We start from the raw sequence: 20,893 nt of genomic DNA on the forward strand, positions 1-20,893 counted from the left end.
AACTACTTGTTGTTAGTGTGATTGCGGCATATATTAAAAAGCGCATCTAACAAAAGTCGCTGATTTATGCAAGATTGCCATGCCTATAGGCGCAAAAGTTGCGGTTTTAAAAATGCATGGTTTAATGAAAAAAACAGAACTAGATTATGTGCAAATTACAGTACAGCAAATTAGATGTAACAGTACGTTGTCGAAGTAAAATCATAAGTTTGTTAGATGTATGTACTTTCGCCACACACACGAAGCAGGACTTGAAACTGAAAATCTAAATTGATATCTCAATGATAACTTGTGCAATCTGAGTGCAGAACTGTGTCTGTGAGTTGACTTATATATACAGCAACGATATATGAAATCAATGTATTGGCACAGCTAAAACACAGTTTTTCGGTCCTAGGATTTAAATGCAGGCTTGATGTTTATGGCCTACGTTCTTACGCGATTTTAAGTGTACGGCGTCACAAGAAAAAAAATGTAAACAGGGATGTTGGAAATCAGCAGTTTCAACTACTTTGAAAACAGAAAATAAAAAACTGAATCAGGTACTGCTATTTTTTACTGTTATTTAATCCTAAAGTGTGACCTAAACCGACAGTGTTTTAAACCTCGTTTAGATTTTAGAAGCCCAATTTACCACATATGAGTGCCGACTTGTTATTCTTCAACTACAATGCGAATACAAAACCGAAAATAACAGTGGAAGATTACAATTGGGTATTTTCAAAAACACGTATTTTAAATTGACGTCAGCACTCGAACTCACGAATTTATCAAAACTTCGGCACGACGTGACTCACGAAATGGAATTCTTACGTTGACTTACACAGGAAACACAGCAGCCGAATCGTTTAGGGCAAATATGGAAAGAGCTTTAATGATCTCCGACGTATGCATTGTAATAGCCTTTAATCGACTGCTTTTCACACAAAGCCTATTACGTGGGGGCTTTAAGTTTAATCATTAACTCATTTCGAATACAAACACCCCACAAGTGCGACGCATTTGGGCGGGATATTCAGACAGTAAAGTTGGGAAAATGTGCTCACATACGTTCAACACGTTCTAGTTAGTGTTTTCTTGTGACTTATACATTCAGGAGAGGCAGAAATTGGGTGTTATGTTTCAGTTTTTTTAAATCAGAATAGATTTAAATCCAAAGAAATGTAACAGTTGATATAAAACTGAGCTACTTTGAACCAAACGTTACTTTATGATCAAGCTTGATGTCAAGTTCAGGTCTACTGTTTCTAGGGTTGCTACAGCCTCGTAAAAAAGGTAATGAAAAGTACAGCAGCTCAAATGAGATCGGTCGTCCTATCACGTAACACGCACTGTCAAATGCTATCGATTCGTTTTTGCTACAGTTATTTCGAGTTTTCCAGTCGATAAAGCTTGTTTATGTGTACGGCTTTGTATTCTTAGATAGGATTTCCAAACGAGCCTCGCGCGGCCAGCCTCGTACATCCCGTGCATTGATGTTGACATTAAATTTGTCTTTTACAATGTGTACCTTTATTTTTCAAGTGTAAATGTAGACCCTTGTTACGTGTGTTTGCTTAACTAGTTTTAAACTATCTTTGGTACTAGAAAGGGTTGGTTTTTACATTGACAGCAGTATTTTACAGTTGGCAACGTACTTCATGTACAGCCAGGATTAAGCTGCTTTAGATGTAAAAATCGGATGTAGTAAGACCGATGCTGCCATTTGCCACATTAGCTATACTGAGTCGATTCATAAAAATCGATTTGCGCTGGAAAAGGCTCTGATCATTTCGATTTGACAGCGTTCGCCAGCTCACCAATGCAAATCGATGCATAATTCATAACATCGTCGTTTCGCATTACGAATGGACGATTACACTGCGATATGAGTTTGTTGGAATGGGTCAACCTTTTAGTAACCACAGCTGACAAACATACTGGGAGATAGCGATGTGTCAGGAGAAATTGAGTTTCACTGTGTATTCTCTACCCAAGGTCTGCTATTGTTAGGCTTGTTGTAAAATACAGATTCATCGTTTCAGAAATGCTTTATATGTGGGCCAAGTCTATAAAAACAGGCAGTAAAGCTACTTAAATTAAAAGTACCTGCGAACAAGCGTGGAGTGAGTGGTTGTCATAATAGATTAAATAGAACGATAACCTCAGTTATCGGTGATTGAAGTGGTTTAGGTATTACAGTATGGAAAGGATTTGATGTATGGCTAAAAATGTAGTGTGTGTGTATGTTTGATCGATTGAAAAGTCCGTAAATATAAGTACACGACTTTCACTAGATTGTAACATGGTGGGGGAAACGAGCACTTATACACCACATCCGTTGGGAAACAAGTGTTACAAAGAAACATGTAATTGTTTGCCTAGATGTGTAAGATCCCTATTCTGATGAAACCCAGCCTTAAAAGATATAAAAATGAACTGAAGAAGCTTAATGAGATCACAGGCACCGACAAATTGGTGATAAAAAAGCAAATTAGTCTTGAAATTAAAACTCCAAGATTCTTAACTATCAAAAGGGACACGACCTAGTCCTATTAAACTGAACAAAACCAATTGCCCTTTGTAACAACACGGGCCCTTCTGAAGTGTCTTAAAGCCCAACTTGAGTGCTTTCAGGGAGAGAAACTGTGAAAACAACCGGTCGTTTAGCAATTGATGACTGGCTTTGCATGCGACCGAGTACCTTGAGTGGAGGCTTAGTCGAGTCTCGATGGTGGAGATCAATCCTGGCTGACGCTGGGCAGAACAGGAAACGATAGTCCAGTGTTTGAATTGTATTGGCACTAAGGCAGTGTAGATGTCAGTAAAGTGTGCAATTGGTTTGGGCTTAGTATGTATAAGGATAGGACTTCTTGAATGGATTGGCGGTTTCACATTTGATGAAATACTCACAAAAGCAAATGTTGGTACAGCACCGAGCTTCGTGCTGTAAACGGCAAAGAATAGGGTAAAAGTTATTATTATATCGACATTGCGTCAAAAAATGTAGATATTGTTCGTGAGCAAATCAACAACCCTTTTTCATGCGTTTTCCCAGGTTACAGACAAAAGCATACCTCGCAGTATTGGGTTGTGTAGCATTGTGCTGGTATAGTTGGAATAAAATTGTATCAAAACACACGCAATGAATGTCAAACCTCTGAGCATACAGTCAGTGCCAACACGTGAGGCAGATGTAGTCACGAACCGACAGACAACAAATAGGTCCACCCTTTTGCAGCCAAAAGTTAATGTAGGTGATGTCCAAAAAATACATGTCATCGAGACAAAGTTAAGGTTTTTATGCTACACAGAATTAAGTAAGAAAAGACTATATTGAGGCTTTTATACTATATTGAATTTAAGAAAAAAAATACAAAGTTGAGGGTGTTTTGCTACACAGAAAAAGGTAAGAATGGAAAAACATAAGACAAGCAAAATGATCCTTAAAGTGGAACTATATGAACAAACTGCAATCTGTACATTTACCTTTCAAAAACAGTTACAGTTTGCGTTGGAAAAGTGGTGAAAGGGCGACTTTTCGCAACAGTTTTGCCCATACCACAAACTATTGTTGTGTTCTTTTCAGTTAAACGCCTTTCAATCATTGCCCAAGCGTTTAGCCGCGAAGAGTTTGTTTGACTACCAATGAACAAACATTTGCAATTATGCCGAAGCTGTTAAGTTAACACTGGTTCCATTGCTGGATGTGACCACAAGCAGTGGGGCGCAAAAAATTGCCTTTTATGGTATTGTTGGTGACTTTAGGTATTTGGCAAGGGAGTACGACAGGATAAAAGCAAGTGTGTTCATTGAAGTGCGTTTCTTAAACCGTTTATTTGTGTTAGGGTAAAGTTTAAATCACAAACAGTATTTGATTTGGGTTGTCATGGCAGTAAAGATTAATCGTCACGTGGATAATCATACGTGTTATGCTTGTACTTATTTTAAACGGGTTGTTGTTGTTTTTTTGATAAGGAAAGACACAGATAAATTGTGACAAGTTGTCAACAAATAAAGTCTCTTGTTTGCAAGTGTGAAAAAGCCTTAAACGCGAACGCCTGTCGTATTACGAAAGGATACCAGTAAAAGTTGTACGCCAGTTGAAGCACTCGTCTAAAACCAATTCTATATTTTTACAATTTAAAAAAATTAACTACTACTTTAGTAGCCATGCGATTTTCGCATTAAAAGTGTATCGGAATGCGGCAAAGTAAATAGCTGTTAAAAACGCATAAAAAGCAGAATCGCTAACTACAATACAGGCTTTTTCTACATTTTACATTTACGTCAAGCCAAACAAACACGCAGTCCATTAAAAAGGGAGAACGTATTAATCCTATGCTACGCAATGAAGGTCGCACTTGTCTAGCCTAAGCTGTGGTTTAAATAACATTTTCATCTTATTTGCAGATATAAGTGCTATATTAAACATGGCTTATTAGTTATTAAAATAATATTGACAATCTCTTACCTTCAACTCCTGGTGGAAAACAAATTGTTTATCACAAGATGGCGTCATCGAGCTTTGATCTAACAGATCCAGGAGATGGTGACCAAGGTATTTTCCTTTTTGCAAGCTATGTAGGCTATGTATCAACCATGAAGGTGAAGTGTCGCATCTACAAAGAGTCGTAACAATTTAGAAGCAGGCTTTTGAAGGCATGTGTACGCAATTTAGGTCTTCTATGCTCCTCACAAAGATATGATTTAGTGTTTTGATACAAATTTGTTCTATTGGTTAAAACAAATGTACTATGTCATGCTAGAGATAAATAACTGCATAGTGTGGTCATGTGCACATGTACCTATAGTTAAAAAAACGAATCAATAAACTACTACATGGATAGTTCTGTTTAATACTGATTTTTACCAACGTACTAAGGAAATATATGAAGGGTCGAAAATCTAGCTATTCTCAGACAATCTTCAATGTGTGTCCAAAACCATTCCAAACACATTTTACCTAAAAGGTTACATCTTTAATTGTCAACAGTATAAATTTACCTGTGCATATTAAAGCTACTTTGAATATATCATATTACACCATCCACTGTGTTTCTTATTACCTTTTAGGCAAAGGAAAAACAAGATTATACTAACTGACTAACTAAATATTACTAATGACTCTAAATTCATTGTAAGTTACACAACTCTATGACACTGCCACTCATACTTCTAAAAAGCCGGGTAAAGGTTTATCCTGGCGTCATGCTAATTGATTTATTTGATAAACTGTAATGCTAGTAGCACAAAACGCACATTGCCTTGAGCACAAAGCGCCGAAAAAGAATTGGAATAGTATGTAATCTCGGTCCCTGTTTATTTTCCAAAAAAGAGTTTTACGATTTTTAGTTGATAATTTGTTTATTTTGGTAGTATTTTAGCATTGACACGAAGTACAATTTTTTCATTATGTTTTTACCCATTACCTTGCAAGGATTTAGTAAAGTGTTTACATTAATGTCCAATATCCGAAAAAAAATCATGAATGAATTTTTTTTAGGTGAACGAAAAAAATTCAAGCCCTTTCGTGCGATCAAGCGAATGTTTCGGGAGGGGAAAAAAGGTGCAAAGTTAAGCAAATCAAGAGGAAACCTGACTGATTTGTCCGATGATGAAGGACCACCTGGGGGATACAGGTAAGCGACACAAGCAGCCAATTCACCTCAACACACCAAAAACAAACACAATTTATTCTGTCAGATATAAAGGTCCGTACGCAGCCAGTCCGATGAACCGCCGAATCAGTTTATCCCATGACAGCATATTTACTCCCGAAGTGGCCAAACTCTCAACCGATTTTCTCCGATCAAATCCGAAAATTGCCGACACGTATCTGGAAAGTTCGGAAAACAAGCAACAGAACAATGAGTCAACCGAAGTAAAGTCTTCAGTGACGGTAAGTAATTTATTCAGCCCCAATATTTGCGACAAAACTATACTAATACCAATCAGAAATAGAAAAAAATATCAACAATCCTTTTCCTATGTAAGAACAAAGGTTTAAAAATTGCATTGACCCTTTGAAAGTGAAACAATGCAGAAACTAATAAAATTTAAAGCCAAACAAATTCAAGTTTTGTCATACTGTGGTGTTTTAGAAATTCGATCAAAACTCTGCAATTGCGCAACAGCTGACAATTCTGATCAATGGAAATAAAGAGCCGGACGAACAACCCAAATCATCAAAAGATGTAAGTGTTTTAATAGTTTGATTATGGTTTCCTTAAATAGAAAGATATGCGTGACACCCACCCACACAACAGTTCAGTATTATCTCAAACATATACAAATGTATGTGTTAAATTGGAAAAACCTTAGTCGGAGTGTTGTTGATTTGGGTCGGTGAAGAAAAAAAAGAAAAAATGCCATGTAGCATCCCGAGACGGAAATAACAGCACAACTGTACGAAGTTATAAAGCACATACAAGTACAACTAGGTTACAAGTGTTATGTTACTTGCACTTACAAGAGAGTAAACTAGATGTATTTCACTTACATCGGTCAAGTAATGTGAACGTGCACTGTCCCTTACACAAGAAAAAATGGGTTTTATGATATTCATGCAGAAAAAAAAATCTATTCTGTTTTGTGCTGTTCAGCTGCTACATGACAAAAAGGCACAGCATTACCGAAAATAGGAAGTTATGGAGTTAAAAAAAGATTCACAGCAGTGAAAAACGTTTTGTTGAGGTTTCATACCGATTCGGTAGGTTGGGAAATGAGTCTTCGCAGTACACAACCACATAAGATTGTTGTGGCATTTAGGCCGAAGTACGTGGCAAACACAAGCCGTTCAGACAAACAACATCGTTCCAAATCCAAGTAAACAACAACTGCGTTTAAGCCTAAATTTATTTCCGGGACCGAAGTTTACATACGAGCGTATGCATAGTCATACTATAGCAGTAAATATTATGACGTGTGACATCGAGGGATCGTGGCCAACTAAACCACTGCAGTGTTTCCAAAACAAAAAATGCCGAACAACGTTTGTTTTAGCTGAGCGTATGCGACTTTGAGTTTACCTTTTCGTGCAAACGCATTAAGCAGTGTTTTTCAACCTCTACCAAAGGTCAACACCTGTTGGAATATTTGACTAATCATTTAAAAACGAACAAGCTACCAAAGGACATAAACGAAAGGAAAATGCGATTTGGACAAAACAAAGTTAAAGTTTTGAACAACACCTCAATTGACCCCTTGATTTTCTAATTGCTCCCTTTTGCGGCTTTAGGAAGCACTGGGGTAGACGGAACTGCAGCAATGCAACAACAGCCAGTCTTATATTTTCTGCAAGAATTTAAACACTTAACGCAGCCAGTGGGACTGTTTTTAGTTTTCACATTATGTCTTTAAATTTTATAACAAGGGGAATGGTTTCGGGATGCTTTACAGTTGGTTTAAAACGCTGATAGTCTCGATTATGTTTCTTTAGCACTGGAAATATGCTATTAAGGAATACTTTAGGCACAATCAGGTTTAACCTGAGCTTCGTTCTGCTTATTCCTCCATTAACGGATGGCAAATGCGCCTTGGTACGACTTAACGCTAAAATCGATAGCAATAAACCCGATTAACGTGTCTGGAACGGGCGAATGGTCCAATGCAGCGATGAACTGCGCTGAGGTTGAATGCACTAACGGAAAACGGCTGAAGAAATGCAAAGAATACGCAAATGGCTATGTGTGTATCAACCTATTTATTGGCCTGCAACCGCGGTCTTCCGGTTGACGTCAGATGTATTTACTTGTAAGACATTCAGCGTCTGGTTTTCTGGATAAATCAGCATGAGCGATATGTGTCGTATATAAACAGTCAAGCCAGTATATAAGGAGACAGCAACTTAAAAAACGATTCCTACACTGCTTTTATATGTGGAAAGGGTCAGAACCTTTACGACATCAAGCAGAGTTCAATAGACTTCCAAAGTTACTTTCAGTTTAGTGTTTTACAGTGACCAGCGATATTGTGTGTTAATTGGATAAAGTATGCCCACAAACTAACACCGTAACAAGAAGCCGTTTTAAACACACATGTAAGCATTCATGCGCTTTTAAGGATATTTTTTATAAAATTACCAAGAGTTAGATAGTTTGCATTGACTTAAAAGGCCGGGGTCAATAAAAATGATTTAGATTAAGTTGTTTCTTCAATGCAAACCTAGTGCTCAGCGGACATAGGTTTCAGTCTTGAGTTCGGTCTTATTGTTCTCTGTGTACACGTGCATACACATCAGCAATGTTGCGTTCGGTTATGGTCGCTACGATGTGGCAGACTATATTGACCGCAATGATATTTTCGGCTCACTTCACAGTTGTTAGACAAAGATTATAGGAGTCTGCCAGGCGGAAATCTTTGTTTTCCTAACGTCACAGATAAGTTAAATAGGGTATCGTCAAACAATGTGGCATATGCAGTATATGTCCGATTTGTACCACATATGGTCAACGTCGGTGATAAGGCTACAAAAGTAGAAGGGTCAACAAATGTACATGTAACGCCAGATTGCGGTACAGATTTGGGAGTGAGGTTAAACTGTCCAAAAGTCGGTCATGCCTTGGGGCTAGGTTGTAGCCTCAATAGCTATTTGAATCCGCCTGAAATGTTTCTCTGACGAGGTGTAAGGCGATTATGCTTCAAGCAAGCCTTATACTGCGGTACACACGGGAAGCACTGCTTTACGAGCAAAGTTGGTAAACAATAAAGGAAGTAATGAATTCAGTTTTGCTTTAAGACGATTTTAGATTCGTTTATAAGTCAGACGAAGGCATGTGATTATGAAGGCACCAAATTGGGACTTTAAAACGGACATACCTTATCATTAGAATTCCGCCCACCTTAACCGCACAGACAGATTTGACCTTGACGTTATGCCACGGTGAAGGGCGGCAGACGCACAATGGATAATTGCTTGAGATTATATTTTGAGATCAATGCATCTGTTTTGGTCTGGATTTAAAGCGTATACCCAACGTATGAGCTAGCATGCCGTGCACAAAATTGTTTGCTGTTTAATCTGTAGTAACATACGTTATTGCAATAATCGAAATGGAATTGCCAGTTGGGCTTTTAACGCCAGAGATATAAGTCCTAAGTCAGTTTGATGCAGTGAAGTTTAATTGAGGAATAAAAAGAGTAAAACAACGGTACTTCTAGTCAAGAATTTGGCTTTGTGTATATACACGGGGACTTTAGACAGGTTTAGACAAGGAGTCACTAAACAAACAACACAATGATCTACGTATTTTCATAAGTTTAAATTATCTTAAAATCATTTTCCTTGTTTATGCGTCACTTGCCATTAAGTTATCTGGCTATGAGGAAAGTTTGGTGACCCCTGATTTATACAATAGGCCAAACTTTTCCAGAAATAGCGTGTGCGGCATCATAACTCTCTTGTTATTGTTGTGTGGCCGGTCATATTGACAAACTCCATATACCTATAGGTCGTTTGTCCACCTCGCTTAGTGACCATGTTGTTTACAGAGCAAGCATCAATCATAACCATACTCTGTTTGCAAAACTATAAAATCCATGTTTTAATGTTTGTTTTGGCAAAGAGAAAGTACTGAAAAGTTAGGACCGACAACAAGAAAGTTATTTCGTTTGTAAAAAGGAGGTTCTAAATGAGTTCCTAGTTTCTACTATCTAACTTAATTGATATAGGATGGTTTTCAATGCAGAAGACAATAAATTGCATCAGGGCGACATAATTTTAGCCATTATTTATTCATATTAATGAACAACAGGAAATCGCTTCTAAATGAACCTTGAGTATAGACTAGTAAAAGAAAGTACAGGCACCAGACCCTTCTTTTCGGAAAGCGAGCATAAGGAGTCGAATACAATGATCTTTTAAGTAAAATAGCTCTGGAACCAAGTAACTTGATTTGATACGATCGCGCATTAAAAAAATGCTGTAGAAAATGCATGTGGGAAGTTGTTGGTATCGGAGTTTCGAATTACTTTTATTAAGGTCGATTTTAAGCATCTACAAGGTCAATAAACCTTGAGGGGTAAACTATAGTCACAAGTCGTTATTTGTGTTGCAGCAAGTGTAAGTGTACGGTAGGCGTACGATTATTACAATGGGTTAGGCCCTGAAACCGTTAGTAAAATTATATTCATAATGCCTCCCAAACGAAGACCAGGAAAAGACAAGCCTGCGTCAAAAGCCGAAAACAAATCCAAGAGTGGAATATTCTCGCGATGGCACATGAAGAAACCTCGAGTACCTTTGTCAACATCCGATCAAAATCTCAATATCCAATCCTCATCTGGATCCAAATCTCGATCCAGAGTTAAAAAGGAATCAATGACTGTAAATGATATCCATTCAAACAGTGATGAGCCAAAGGAAAATGCGAGAGATTCTAAAGGCGACCAATCCGCTAAAATGGAAAGTTTGAATTCTAAGACAAAGCGTGGACGGTCTGGTTCAAAGACGTTTAAAATGTCGTTAGCCCCGCTTGGCGCTTTTCTTGCCTCGCAAGGCGATAGGTTAAGAGCGGGTATACGACGCAGCGATAGATCAAAGGTGAATGTGAGGACATGCATATACTTTAGAAATGAATTTGAATAACGACTTGGTACTTAAGCAAATTTTTCAATTAAATATAGTGCTTAAAATGGGGATGTCTATTGTAAATCCGACAGCATATAAAATTGCTTAGTTGTTCACTAACGATCACGACAGTTTGTCATGTCTCAGAATACAAAGAAACTAGTATACAACATACACACGACCTACAGAGAGTACAACTGTTGGCAAGCAGTTGGAAACTATCACGAACAAACCGTTATGACTCAACTAATATGCACTGCACCATAGATGGATAGAATGGCAGTACTACATGTTATGTCGATTAGTTAAAGTGTGTCATTTAAAACTGTTCAAACAAAGTGTTGGGCGTTGAATAAATGTGTTTACTTCGCATTGCAGACAACGGAAGACACAAAGAAGTCTACAGAAGAGATTGGGACGTCGACAGTTAAAACCATCAACAACAACGAACAGCTTCTTGAAGGTAAATATCGTGTTTTAAAACTGTTATTTTTTTGGTAGTATTGCATTGTACTTGTAAATTGATATAAATTAAAACTAAGCGAAACTACGTAGTAGGGAAAACTTTCTTTGTCTCTTCAACGTCTAATGTAAAAATAATACATGTTAGAAAGTTAGCTTTACGAAATACGTAGTACAAAATATCTCAGCTTTGTGACGGGAATATGCCATTTTAAGGGAAGCGTCTTTAAAACTCCTCAAAAACGATTATACAAAAAACTTTCAGACGAAATTTTCAGTCGAAAATATCACATAAACACATTTTAGTTTTGATAGTTTTAGATAAACATTCGCAGATACAATAAAACGAATAAATTGAAAATAGACAACGGTTGCTATAAGAGTGAAGAATTCGTTTAAGTGAATGGAATTATCAATGGTTATTGGCAGGATCATCTTGTATTTTTACGTGTAGGTCAATTAAAATTATTTTCTTACAAAAACCAACAATCGTGAATTATTGTCGGGAAGTCAAAAAGGTTACGGTATAGGCCCGTATATGCCTCATATTGAAATACCGCGTTTACAGAATACGCCAAGCGTAGTAACCTCAGGTACTGTTTCTAAGTCAGATTTGTACAGGTGTGGTGTATATGTGGGCTCCTTTTTATGTTGGCTCGCGAAAGAGAGTCTAAAAAGTCAATTGGTTAGCAGTTCGGTACAAGAAGCATTGAAAACGGGGATAGCAACGGGACACACGCAATCGAATCGTAGCAAATGCATTTAATATACAAGATTGCAGAACACGACATCAGTTTGGTTCGTTAAGCCTTTGCATGAAAAGTCTTCAGAAATAAATATATTTAGCTGTAATAAACGTGATTCTATGAATGTATTAGTCAGAAACAATGAAATGACGGTTCCTTTTATATTGTGGTTTCAATCGTACGACGTATACGTTAACGGATATAACTTAAGACTTGAGAACCCTCAGTCAGCAATACGTATTTTTTGACTGCTTTGGTTGTACGATTCAATAAGCAGGCCATAATACGGCACAATTACCCAGCAACAGTGGGTTATGCGCAGGGCTACTTTCCCACTCATTAAAAGCTCACCGTCGAATTATCACATGATTGTGTGAACCTAATTGACTTCGCGCGCATTGTTTGGCCAACAGCAGATCGCCAACTACTTACTGCAGTGGTTCTCGACCAAGATTTTGACGTGCTTAGGTGGTACATATAAAAGTAAGCAAAATGCCCAATGCATTAGCATAGTCCAGTAGTTCTCAAACTGTGCGTCGCGACGCCCTGGTGCGTCGTTTCAATTTTCCAAGGGCGTCGCAGAATAGTTCCGTTTCGTGGCTTTTTGTTGTTGTATCAATAAACACTACTTTAATAATATGTTTCCTGATTAACCTTTATTCGATGGTACGTCGCAAGTCCAGAAAACTTTTCCAGAGGCGTCGCAACAAAAAAAGTTTGAGAACCACTGGCATAGTCTATTATGTTACTAAAAAAGGTATGGGATAATCATATAAATGCTTAGGTTTTCTTGGAAGTTTGCTGGTATATATCAGTGCATTACGTGAGTGTTTACGTAAAACTACATCAATTTGCGTGTTACGGTATGTTACTGATACAATTGTCCATGTTGTTCTACGAAGACCTTTGGGTTATCTTTTAGCGTTAAAATGGTTTCTACATTGAAGAGGAACATGAAGTCATTCGCGTTGCCAACAGCCCTATCACAAACCCTTTTAAGTCTATACCCTTTAGTCTGATTTCGAAAATCGTGACATTGCTTACTTGCGTAAACTATTCATGACATTGCTGAAATAGCTCAGTTTTTGATTTCGATTGCCTGGTGGACACAGCCCACGCGACTTTAAACCTCCATGCTGTATTAGGCAAATTCACGATTTGAACAAAGTAATTAAAAATCAGCACAATAGTACGTCAAGCTAGAGCAGAAGCGCACTTATCGCGAATTTAAAACCCACCTTTGCCGTCCAAGGCCTCTCGATTTTATACAATGGCTTTTGCCACGGGTGGTGTCACGTGACATTTGACGTATAGGTCATGCGCGATGCGAAATTATGAAACACGATAGTTGGGAAATGCTTTGTTTCCGCACCGTCATATTTGTTTCAGCAACAGTGCTCCGCCATTGTGTGAGGTCCCATTCTGTTTAGCGGAAAGCCCTTGTAGTAACCCAACGAGCGTTTGTAAAGTAGAGATGGACAGTCCAAGAACAGAACACAGTTTAGTATTTTAAGATTAAGCGTTTGTAACAGGGCTTATGCGAGTAAGGCCAGACATAGGTCGTTTCTTACAAAAAGTGTCTACAGTCTAGATACCATTGCATTTTAGTATAGAATCGAGGAACGTTTAGCAATTTCGTCCAGTTTCATGCTATGTATTTCATTGAGTTTTTCGCAAATTACGCTATATTTTAGCACAACAGACTGCACTAACTAACCAATAACTGTATTCTGGTTTACCTGCAGAAAAGGGGAAGATAGAGTAACTTTTATGGTGCAGTTGTCGTTTTTACAGCAATTTTTCCCAGTATATTGTTCAGAACTTTGGACCAACGGCAAAGGTTTTACGAATATGCGTAATTTAAATACCTTTAGCAGAATGATGCGTGACAGAGTAAACGTCAAGTTCTTACAATATTGACCGTATTGTCCGCAGAAAGCAAATATTGCCAAATGAACTATACGTCTCAAATCGGCCTTACCCGTATGCATATAGTAGGCTACAGCAAGCTATATTAAAGTTCCCCATAGTTTTTACAACTTTAGTTGGACAAGTTTAAAATCGATGTTAGCATGTTGAAACACAAATGTCAAAAACATGTATTTTTATTATTTTAATAATCTCATAAAATACACTTGTGATGGAAAAGAGTGATGCGAAAACGAACTAAATTATATTGAAATCTAATTTTAGTTCAGGTTATCGATTGTTAACGGAAAAGCGGATGTGATTGCAATTGTACGTAATGTGTAGAGTATATTTAGAATGTTGCCAGTGGTATTGGACCAACGACCTTACCACATTTCAGCAAATTAAGCTAACCTTTCCCTGCGCTGCAAATCACATTTTTACAAAATTCAATTTATTTCCTTTTTAGCTCGCCTAAGGTTGATAAACAAGTTTGATTTTTCATTATCCGCGAATTACAGGTACATTGTTTTCGTGCATTAAAACTTTACGGGCCATTTCACAATACGATATAAATGCAATAGCTAGACATACACGAACAACACAATTTCGATACTAAACGACATTACATTTCCAAAGCCAATTCAAATCAATTATACACGATATATACGTGTCACTTTATTATTACACATATGTCATATATTGCATACATGTCCCAGCGGAAAAGAGACAGCACGCGAAGCACATTAATGCCAGTTTTCGATATATTTGATTGACAACTAATCTTCCACTGTTCCCACAATACGTGCTACTGTTTATAGACCGAAACATACACGTTGTTCTGTCAATCATGCTTCGCGCCGTCCTCAAAATGACGTGTCGTTTCATGACATCACGCCAATACGTCATAATCCTGTTTAACAAGACAGCGAGAGAGCGTCAACATTTGCCATTGCCGCAGTTTCTATCAACCAGCAGGGCAGCGAAATGTTTGCCGCACTAGTTCGCATGTGGTGTGAAATATGCATGATTGTGGGCTTTTTAGCTCAGCGTTGCGCCATAACACGATTTAAGGGGCAGCGCCGTTTAGCGCGCGATGATAACAGGATATAGCAGCGCACAGTGTTAGGGCTTCTACAGTTATTGTTATTGCTGGCAAGGCGACCTTTTTTAGCCCCGCACGCCGAGTGCGCAGAAAACCGTGGGAAACGCAAGCATTGGAATGCCATTTGCCTGTTAATTTTATCGAATGCACATGTTGAGCGTTGACAGTGGTTTGTGGGTTTGATTGTTGTCTACTTGCGTTGCGGTGTAGTATTGTGGCGAAGCCATTCTGCGCTTATCAAGACAGGAAGCGGCTGCTGTCAGCAGGACAAAGTCGACGCAACGGTTTGAAAGGAACCGTATGAGAATAAAGTAATGCGGGTCACTTAAAAACAATACAACATTGAGGTATGGTTGCTATGAGCTTCTTGTCAGACAGATTAGACGAGATAAAGTATGCGCCGTTGCTTGCAGCTCGACTTTCTAAAATTAGGTTTGAGTTGAGTTGCACGTAGTGTGAAGTGAGCTCATGACACTGTGTCAGTGGCAGTGCGTTCCTTTCTTTTACGACGACAAACTCGCCATGGAAGTAGATTAAACATTAGTACTATTGTTGAAAAACGTGCAAATATATATCCTAATATAAACGCATTCGCTCAACTGATACATGAATCAAAGAGATGAAATGGTCCTAATCTCCGTTTCGTTCGCTTTAAAACAAAACTGTATCACGATTGCGTGCATGAAGCTGGTTCACAAACCCGTAACAGGCAAATACACATGTCACACACAGCTATAAGCAACGCCACCCCCATGTTGCATACCTCAGTGTCGCACAGTACATTGGTTTTATTTGTTGACAAACGGCCGATTAATAAGTCGCTTGCCACAAATTGGTTCTTGCAGCGAACTAAGAGCTGCAAAATTTAACAAGGGTTCAATAAGCCTGATTTTGCATTTGCAATTATTCTGTGTGATCAAGCGTTAACTAGACGGCCTTTAACGAGGAAAGCATGTTTGTGCAATAAATGGGCTTTATTTCTTTAATGTGCTTTACACAGCAATAGGAAATGTTTTGAATGTTTTTTTTTTCATTTTTACAAACCTTTACAATATGTTTGCATCATTTTGTGTACTAAAACAGTAGGAATGGATAGGGCTTTTTAGCAGTTCCACTTTTGAATATTTTTGTCCATTTATTTAGACATGGAAACCGTAGTAAGTGGAACAACGGGCCAGCCCTTTCTCAATAACACCGCCGCTTATGACAAAATCGCCGCACGACCGAAGAATCGAAAGACCAACCATCGCCGAAGCAAAGGCGTCAAGGTTTGTTAGTATTGTTATTGATGTTTTTGTTTTTTTTTGTAATTTTGTACAGCAATTTGATATTTGTTTTTACTGTATGTTTGAAGTGACAAAAACCAAGACCTTTATATAGTAGTAAATGTTTTGTTTGTTGTGGTCACTCTTTTATGTCCCTTTGCTTGGTAACTCATGGTGTAATCAGTGGCTATTGTTATTGAAAAATATTTAAGCAACTACAGTTGTTGATTTTTCCTGTTGCAACACGACTACTGTCAATAAAATTATTGCTTTTGCCAATTTTCAGAGACCTGCTTCAGCTGGACCTGAACTTACAGAATCCATTAACTTTTGGGATGAAAGCAATGATGTTTTTGACAAAAAAGTGTTTTCCAGCAATGATATTGGTGAGTAGTAACATTTTAAATATGCTGCAGGATAACATGACAGCAAAATTATTCATCTTGACATTGCAATGGAATGTAATGGTGCAAAACGTCCTCTTTCATGCACTGCATTTTGTTAACCAATATACGTGATTGCAGTTTGTGTACACGGCATGTAATGTATGGATACAATGCAGCACATAGGATATGACATCAGCACACACATCCCTGCATTAATTCTGAAAACATGTCATTGTGTGCTCATTTAAGCTAAAAATATATCCTAGCTGTTGCTAAGCCTGTTATGAGCACAAAAATTGTGTCATTTGGCAAGATGTACCCTACATTATTGAACAGTCACTGTGTATTAAACACAATAACCCAAAAAATGTTCCAATCATACAGCTGTCATAAAATGTTGTATTAAATACAAGTTAAAAATTGTTGAAAATATTGGGAATGGACAGTATATACACAAATCACACTTGTCAACTTAAATCTAGTTTAAGTATGACTATAATTAACTTTTATGATGTAAACAAATATAGTAAATTAAATGTGAACATTTTTGCTGGCCAAAAAGGAAAAAAGGCACTTTCTTAATGTTACTGATATCCAAAAAATCCTGTTCTGACTTAGCCTGGTAGTCTATAACAAATTACTTGACATAACATTTTTCATATATTTTGAAAATGTCTGTCTTGTTATAGGAACAAGACCAAAGTCAACCTCTCCAAGAAAGAAGCCCTTGGGGTCTGCAAAGGAAAATGAGGAACCAGAACAGCCAAAGTCTACAGTCAAAAAGTCCCACTCATTTAAAGGGCCTGGCCTTGTGCCAACATTACAAGACATGAAAGGTATAAAACTGAGAAAAACCCCAACAGACGAGAAAAATGATTTCTCCAAGTTTGGAGTAAATGGTGAAAACAAGGAATCAGCTACAACACCAAAAGCTGCTCCGTCACCCAAACCGAGATGGACCAAAGTCAGCAAAACGACATCAAGTCCTGCTTATACTGAGCAGAAAAGTCCTAAATTAACCAAAGACACTTCAAAAACAAGCAAGTTTTCACCACCAAAGGTAAAAAAGCGCACAGAATCTTTGAATCAGAGCACTGAAAATGAAAGCCCTAAGAAATTAGATTTTAAACCAAGTTGGCTAAATGTCACACCAGCTAAAAAAGAAAATGAGGAGTCAGGAAAGGTTGTGACTACCCCTAGTGACATTAAGCCATTCAAGTTGACACCTGTTAAACCTGAGATGGAAAAGGAAAAATCACCTAAAGAGGAGGTGAATTTTCTTGCAGTATTGGAAAAAAAAAAGAGCCTGAAGAGAGATAGCTTTAAGAAAGAAAAACCAATATTGTCTCCACTGGAAAACAAAACTGGAAAAGAGGATTCTAATGTAACCACAACTTCTGTTACTCCACTGGAAGAGGAGAGGCCTAAAAGTCCATTTGTACAACTAAGGAAAGTAAGAAATGACTCAGACAGCAGCACAGGGCATCCATCATCACCCGAGGAAAAATCTGTTGCAAACAAAAAGTCTGCAATAGTTGAAAAAATGGAAGTGGAAGAATCAAGTTCTGTATCTAAAGTGGCTTTGCTCAAAGCCAGAATGGATGGAGAAAAAACGAATTCAACTTCAGTGCAAAGAAAACATTCAGGGCGACAAGTTGTCTCACCTAAACCAACAGTGGTTGAGAAGGAATCAACATCAAACCAAAAAGAAGACAAGAGTGCAGACGAAAATAAACAACAACCACCATTACCCCAATTAAAGAACATTTCTCCAGTAACAGATGAAAAGCCTAAGATAGAAGAAGATGTCAAAGAGCAAAACAATGCACCCGTTTTTGCTGTTAAACTTAGAAAAACAAGGCCAAACAACCTACAAATCAAGGAGAATGAGTCTGTTGTTGAAAAAGATTTGGACAAAGAGAAAAGGCAATCTTCAGAATCAGAACCCACACCTAAAGAAACTACAAAAACGCCTTTAACAGAGGTAAAATTGCCTTTAGATGAGAAATTGAGCAAAAAAACTGAGAAGAAGGAAGTTGAAAAGTCACCAAAACATGCAGTGGAAAGTGGAAAATCACACCGGCAGTCAAATGGAGGTCGACACCAGTTCAGCAGCCCTGCTTTAAAAAGTGTGGAAAATAGTGAAAAAATCGTTCCAAAGTGGAACATTCCTAACAAGTCACAAACTGAAGTAAAGAAACTTGAAGTTGTGGACAATAGCCAAAAATCTGGTTTCAAGCCACCTGTTGCACCAAAGAGTCCATCAAAGTCTCCAACAAAGCTGAAGTCTCAGTTTGTGGCTGGAAACAACTTTAAAGCATCTTGGAATAAAAACAACAGCAATATAGCTATTAAAGAAGTAAACTCTGCTTTAGACTTGAGTGAAAACCCCAAGGTTAACATAAAAGAAAACCCAGTGGTTATAGAAACAAAGCAAACTTCACCTCCAGCAGTGGCTAGAAAGCCAAAATCCCGCAGGGTTGCCACGAAAACACCTTCTGACCCTGCTACTGAAAAAGCACCAGAAACCAAAATTTCTAAGGATTCATCAAGTGATAAGACAAAAACTGAATTACCAGAAGTTGTTAAAGACCAGAATGAAAACGTGGCACCCGGTAACGGACCATCATGGGTGTCGTTGGCCCGACGTCGATCTAAGAAGTGGGAAACTGCTATTGCCCCTAGTGCAGTTATTGATATCACAGAGACCAGTCAAAAGGTAACTGAAGTAATCAGTAGGCAACAGTTATTCATTTTGTTGGATACCAAAGTATTAATGTCACAAACATTGTGATAATTATGTAATTATCAGATTTTGATTAGACATATTTTCACATACAATTCATTTTTAAACTGAATAAATTCATTTTGACAAACTAATAAAATCATTTGTTAAAACTTCAATCATTATTTTACAAAAAAAAACTATAATTAGTATTTTACAATCTTCCAATACCAACCACTTTTCAATTTGTTAAAATGATGTTCATTGTTTCTTTTTCTAGACAACAGAGAGCAAACCTGTAGAAGCAGAATCGAAACCAGCTCAAAAAGAAGACCAAAAACCCACAAGGAAGCCATCAATCACAGAAACAAGCAGGATATCATTTAAAAGCTCTTCCACTTTAGGACAGTACAAATCCAATCACAACAGCAAGAGTATGGAGGAAAGTAGACCAGCAGTGGAAAAAACTGCAGCCCTACGTTCCATCAGTTCAGACAATCATTCACAAGGCAAAGTACAGAAGATTAAAACTAACACTACCAAAAACCAAGCATCGCCCCCTGATGATGCAGTTAAGACAAACCCACCTCCATGGTTTGCAATTGCCATGGCAAAGCAAAAGCGCTGGGTTGATGGCACTGTCTGATTCATTTAATCAAATGCAATCCAATTTGTTTCTTTTTTTGTCTTTGTAGTACAATTTAGTGGTTGCAAATGTTAACTTTTTTGATGTTATTTGTCCTAAACAGCAGTTGCAACCACCCTTTCATCAAATTTTATGATGTTGCAATATTTATAGTATACATTTGTGATATTGTCGATCTATTGCGATGTGAGATTTTTTGTTTAAAGTGGTATAGTGTTTAATTTATCAACTCTACCTGTTACTTTTTAATTGCAAACTTTGAAAGTTGATGCAACTACAACAGTAAAATCGTATGAGAGGGCCCCGTTACCTTGGCACCAGTGCCATTCATTGTTGTTGTTGTTGTTTGTCTTTGTCAAATGCAACATATTAAGTTGAATGTTGAACTGCGAAGCTATGTTAAAGTCTAATAGGTTTCAAATGTAGAAAAAAATTGGAGGAAAAATGTTACATATACCCTAAAATCTCACTTCCACTTCTACATGGAGAGATTTGATTACTCCTGTTCTACAAATAAAGATCCACAACCTTACAACTTACTTTGTAAACCCAAATCTTTATGAAGCCATAGTGCGGTTGTATTGTCTGCCTTTTCTGATATTCCCCTAATGTCAAATCTGATCAACTGCTGCAATTGCTTCATTCATTTCTCACTACAATGCTCAAATTTGCTTGACTGATCTACAAAATATCCATAGATTTGTACGTTGTAGTGATTACAAAACACATTAACATTGTGATAAAGTGAACAATGTGAGCCCATAAACTTCCTGATTTTCCATTTTGTACTTCTATCATCATTGGGCTGGAACATTGCCTGTTGCTTTAAACATGCATACTTGCAAGTGATATCTAATACAGTCCTACAGTTAAGATATGCTTTGCGTGAAATTTGCAGATCAAAACGATTTTGGGCCAGACAACTTGCCTTAGTTTTCTTGAGACTTTTTTCTTCCAATTAAAATAAATTCTTCCAAAATAAATTTGGTTCTACCTCCAATAATTTGAAGCTGGTATTTAGCATTTTAAAATTTTGTTACAAAACTGCATTACAAAAATGCCAAAAACAGAATAGAGTGGTTTAACTATGGCAAATGCAAA

General features: G+C 37.5%; 1 protein-coding gene across 4 annotated transcripts; it reads left to right on the top strand.

Moving 5' to 3' along the window:
- Nucleotides 1–4,482: 4,482 nt before the first annotated feature.
- On the top strand, nt 4,483–20,669 carry LOC145238212 (uncharacterized). Of its 4 annotated transcripts, XM_080101310.1 has the most exons (9): nt 4,483–4,540; nt 5,486–5,621; nt 5,686–5,881; nt 6,084–6,176; nt 10,928–11,012; nt 15,914–16,038; nt 16,322–16,421; nt 17,111–19,140; nt 19,427–20,669. In XM_080101310.1, exons 1-9 carry the CDS (start codon nt 4,492–4,494, stop codon nt 19,790–19,792), a joined length of 3,180 nt encoding a protein of 1,059 aa, XP_079957436.1. In that variant the 5' UTR covers nt 4,483–4,491; the 3' UTR covers nt 19,793–20,669. The 4 variants fall into 4 exon arrangements, with proteins under 4 accessions (XP_079957436.1, XP_079957432.1, XP_079957433.1 ...); XM_080101306.1 differs by lacking the exons at nt 4,483–4,540; nt 5,486–5,621; nt 5,686–5,881; nt 6,084–6,176 and adding an exon at nt 10,100–10,522; XM_080101307.1 differs by lacking the exons at nt 4,483–4,540; nt 5,486–5,621; nt 5,686–5,881; nt 6,084–6,176; nt 10,928–11,012 and adding an exon at nt 12,406–12,514.
- Nucleotides 20,670–20,893: the final 224 nt, after the last annotated feature.

This window comes from Phallusia mammillata, chromosome 7 (genome assembly GCF_965637545.1).
Source record: "Phallusia mammillata chromosome 7, kaPhaMamm4.hap1.1, whole genome shotgun sequence".
NCBI lineage: Eukaryota > Metazoa > Chordata > Ascidiacea > Phlebobranchia > Ascidiidae > Phallusia > Phallusia mammillata.

What these genes read in the sequence shown, in the direction of transcription:
- LOC145238212 (XM_080101310.1), top strand. Translation starts at nt 4,492, where the DNA reads ATGGCGTCATCGAGCTTTGATCTAACAGATCCAGGAGATGGTGACCAA. An exon ending in TCCAGGAGATGGTGACCAAG is followed by an intron (nt 4,541 to 5,485) that starts GTATTTTCCTTT and finishes AATTTTTTTTAG; the next exon opens with GTGAACGAAAAAAATTCAAG. An exon ending in GTTTTCCAGCAATGATATTG is followed by an intron (nt 16,422 to 17,110) that starts GTGAGTAGTAAC and finishes GTCTTGTTATAG; the next exon opens with GAACAAGACCAAAGTCAACC.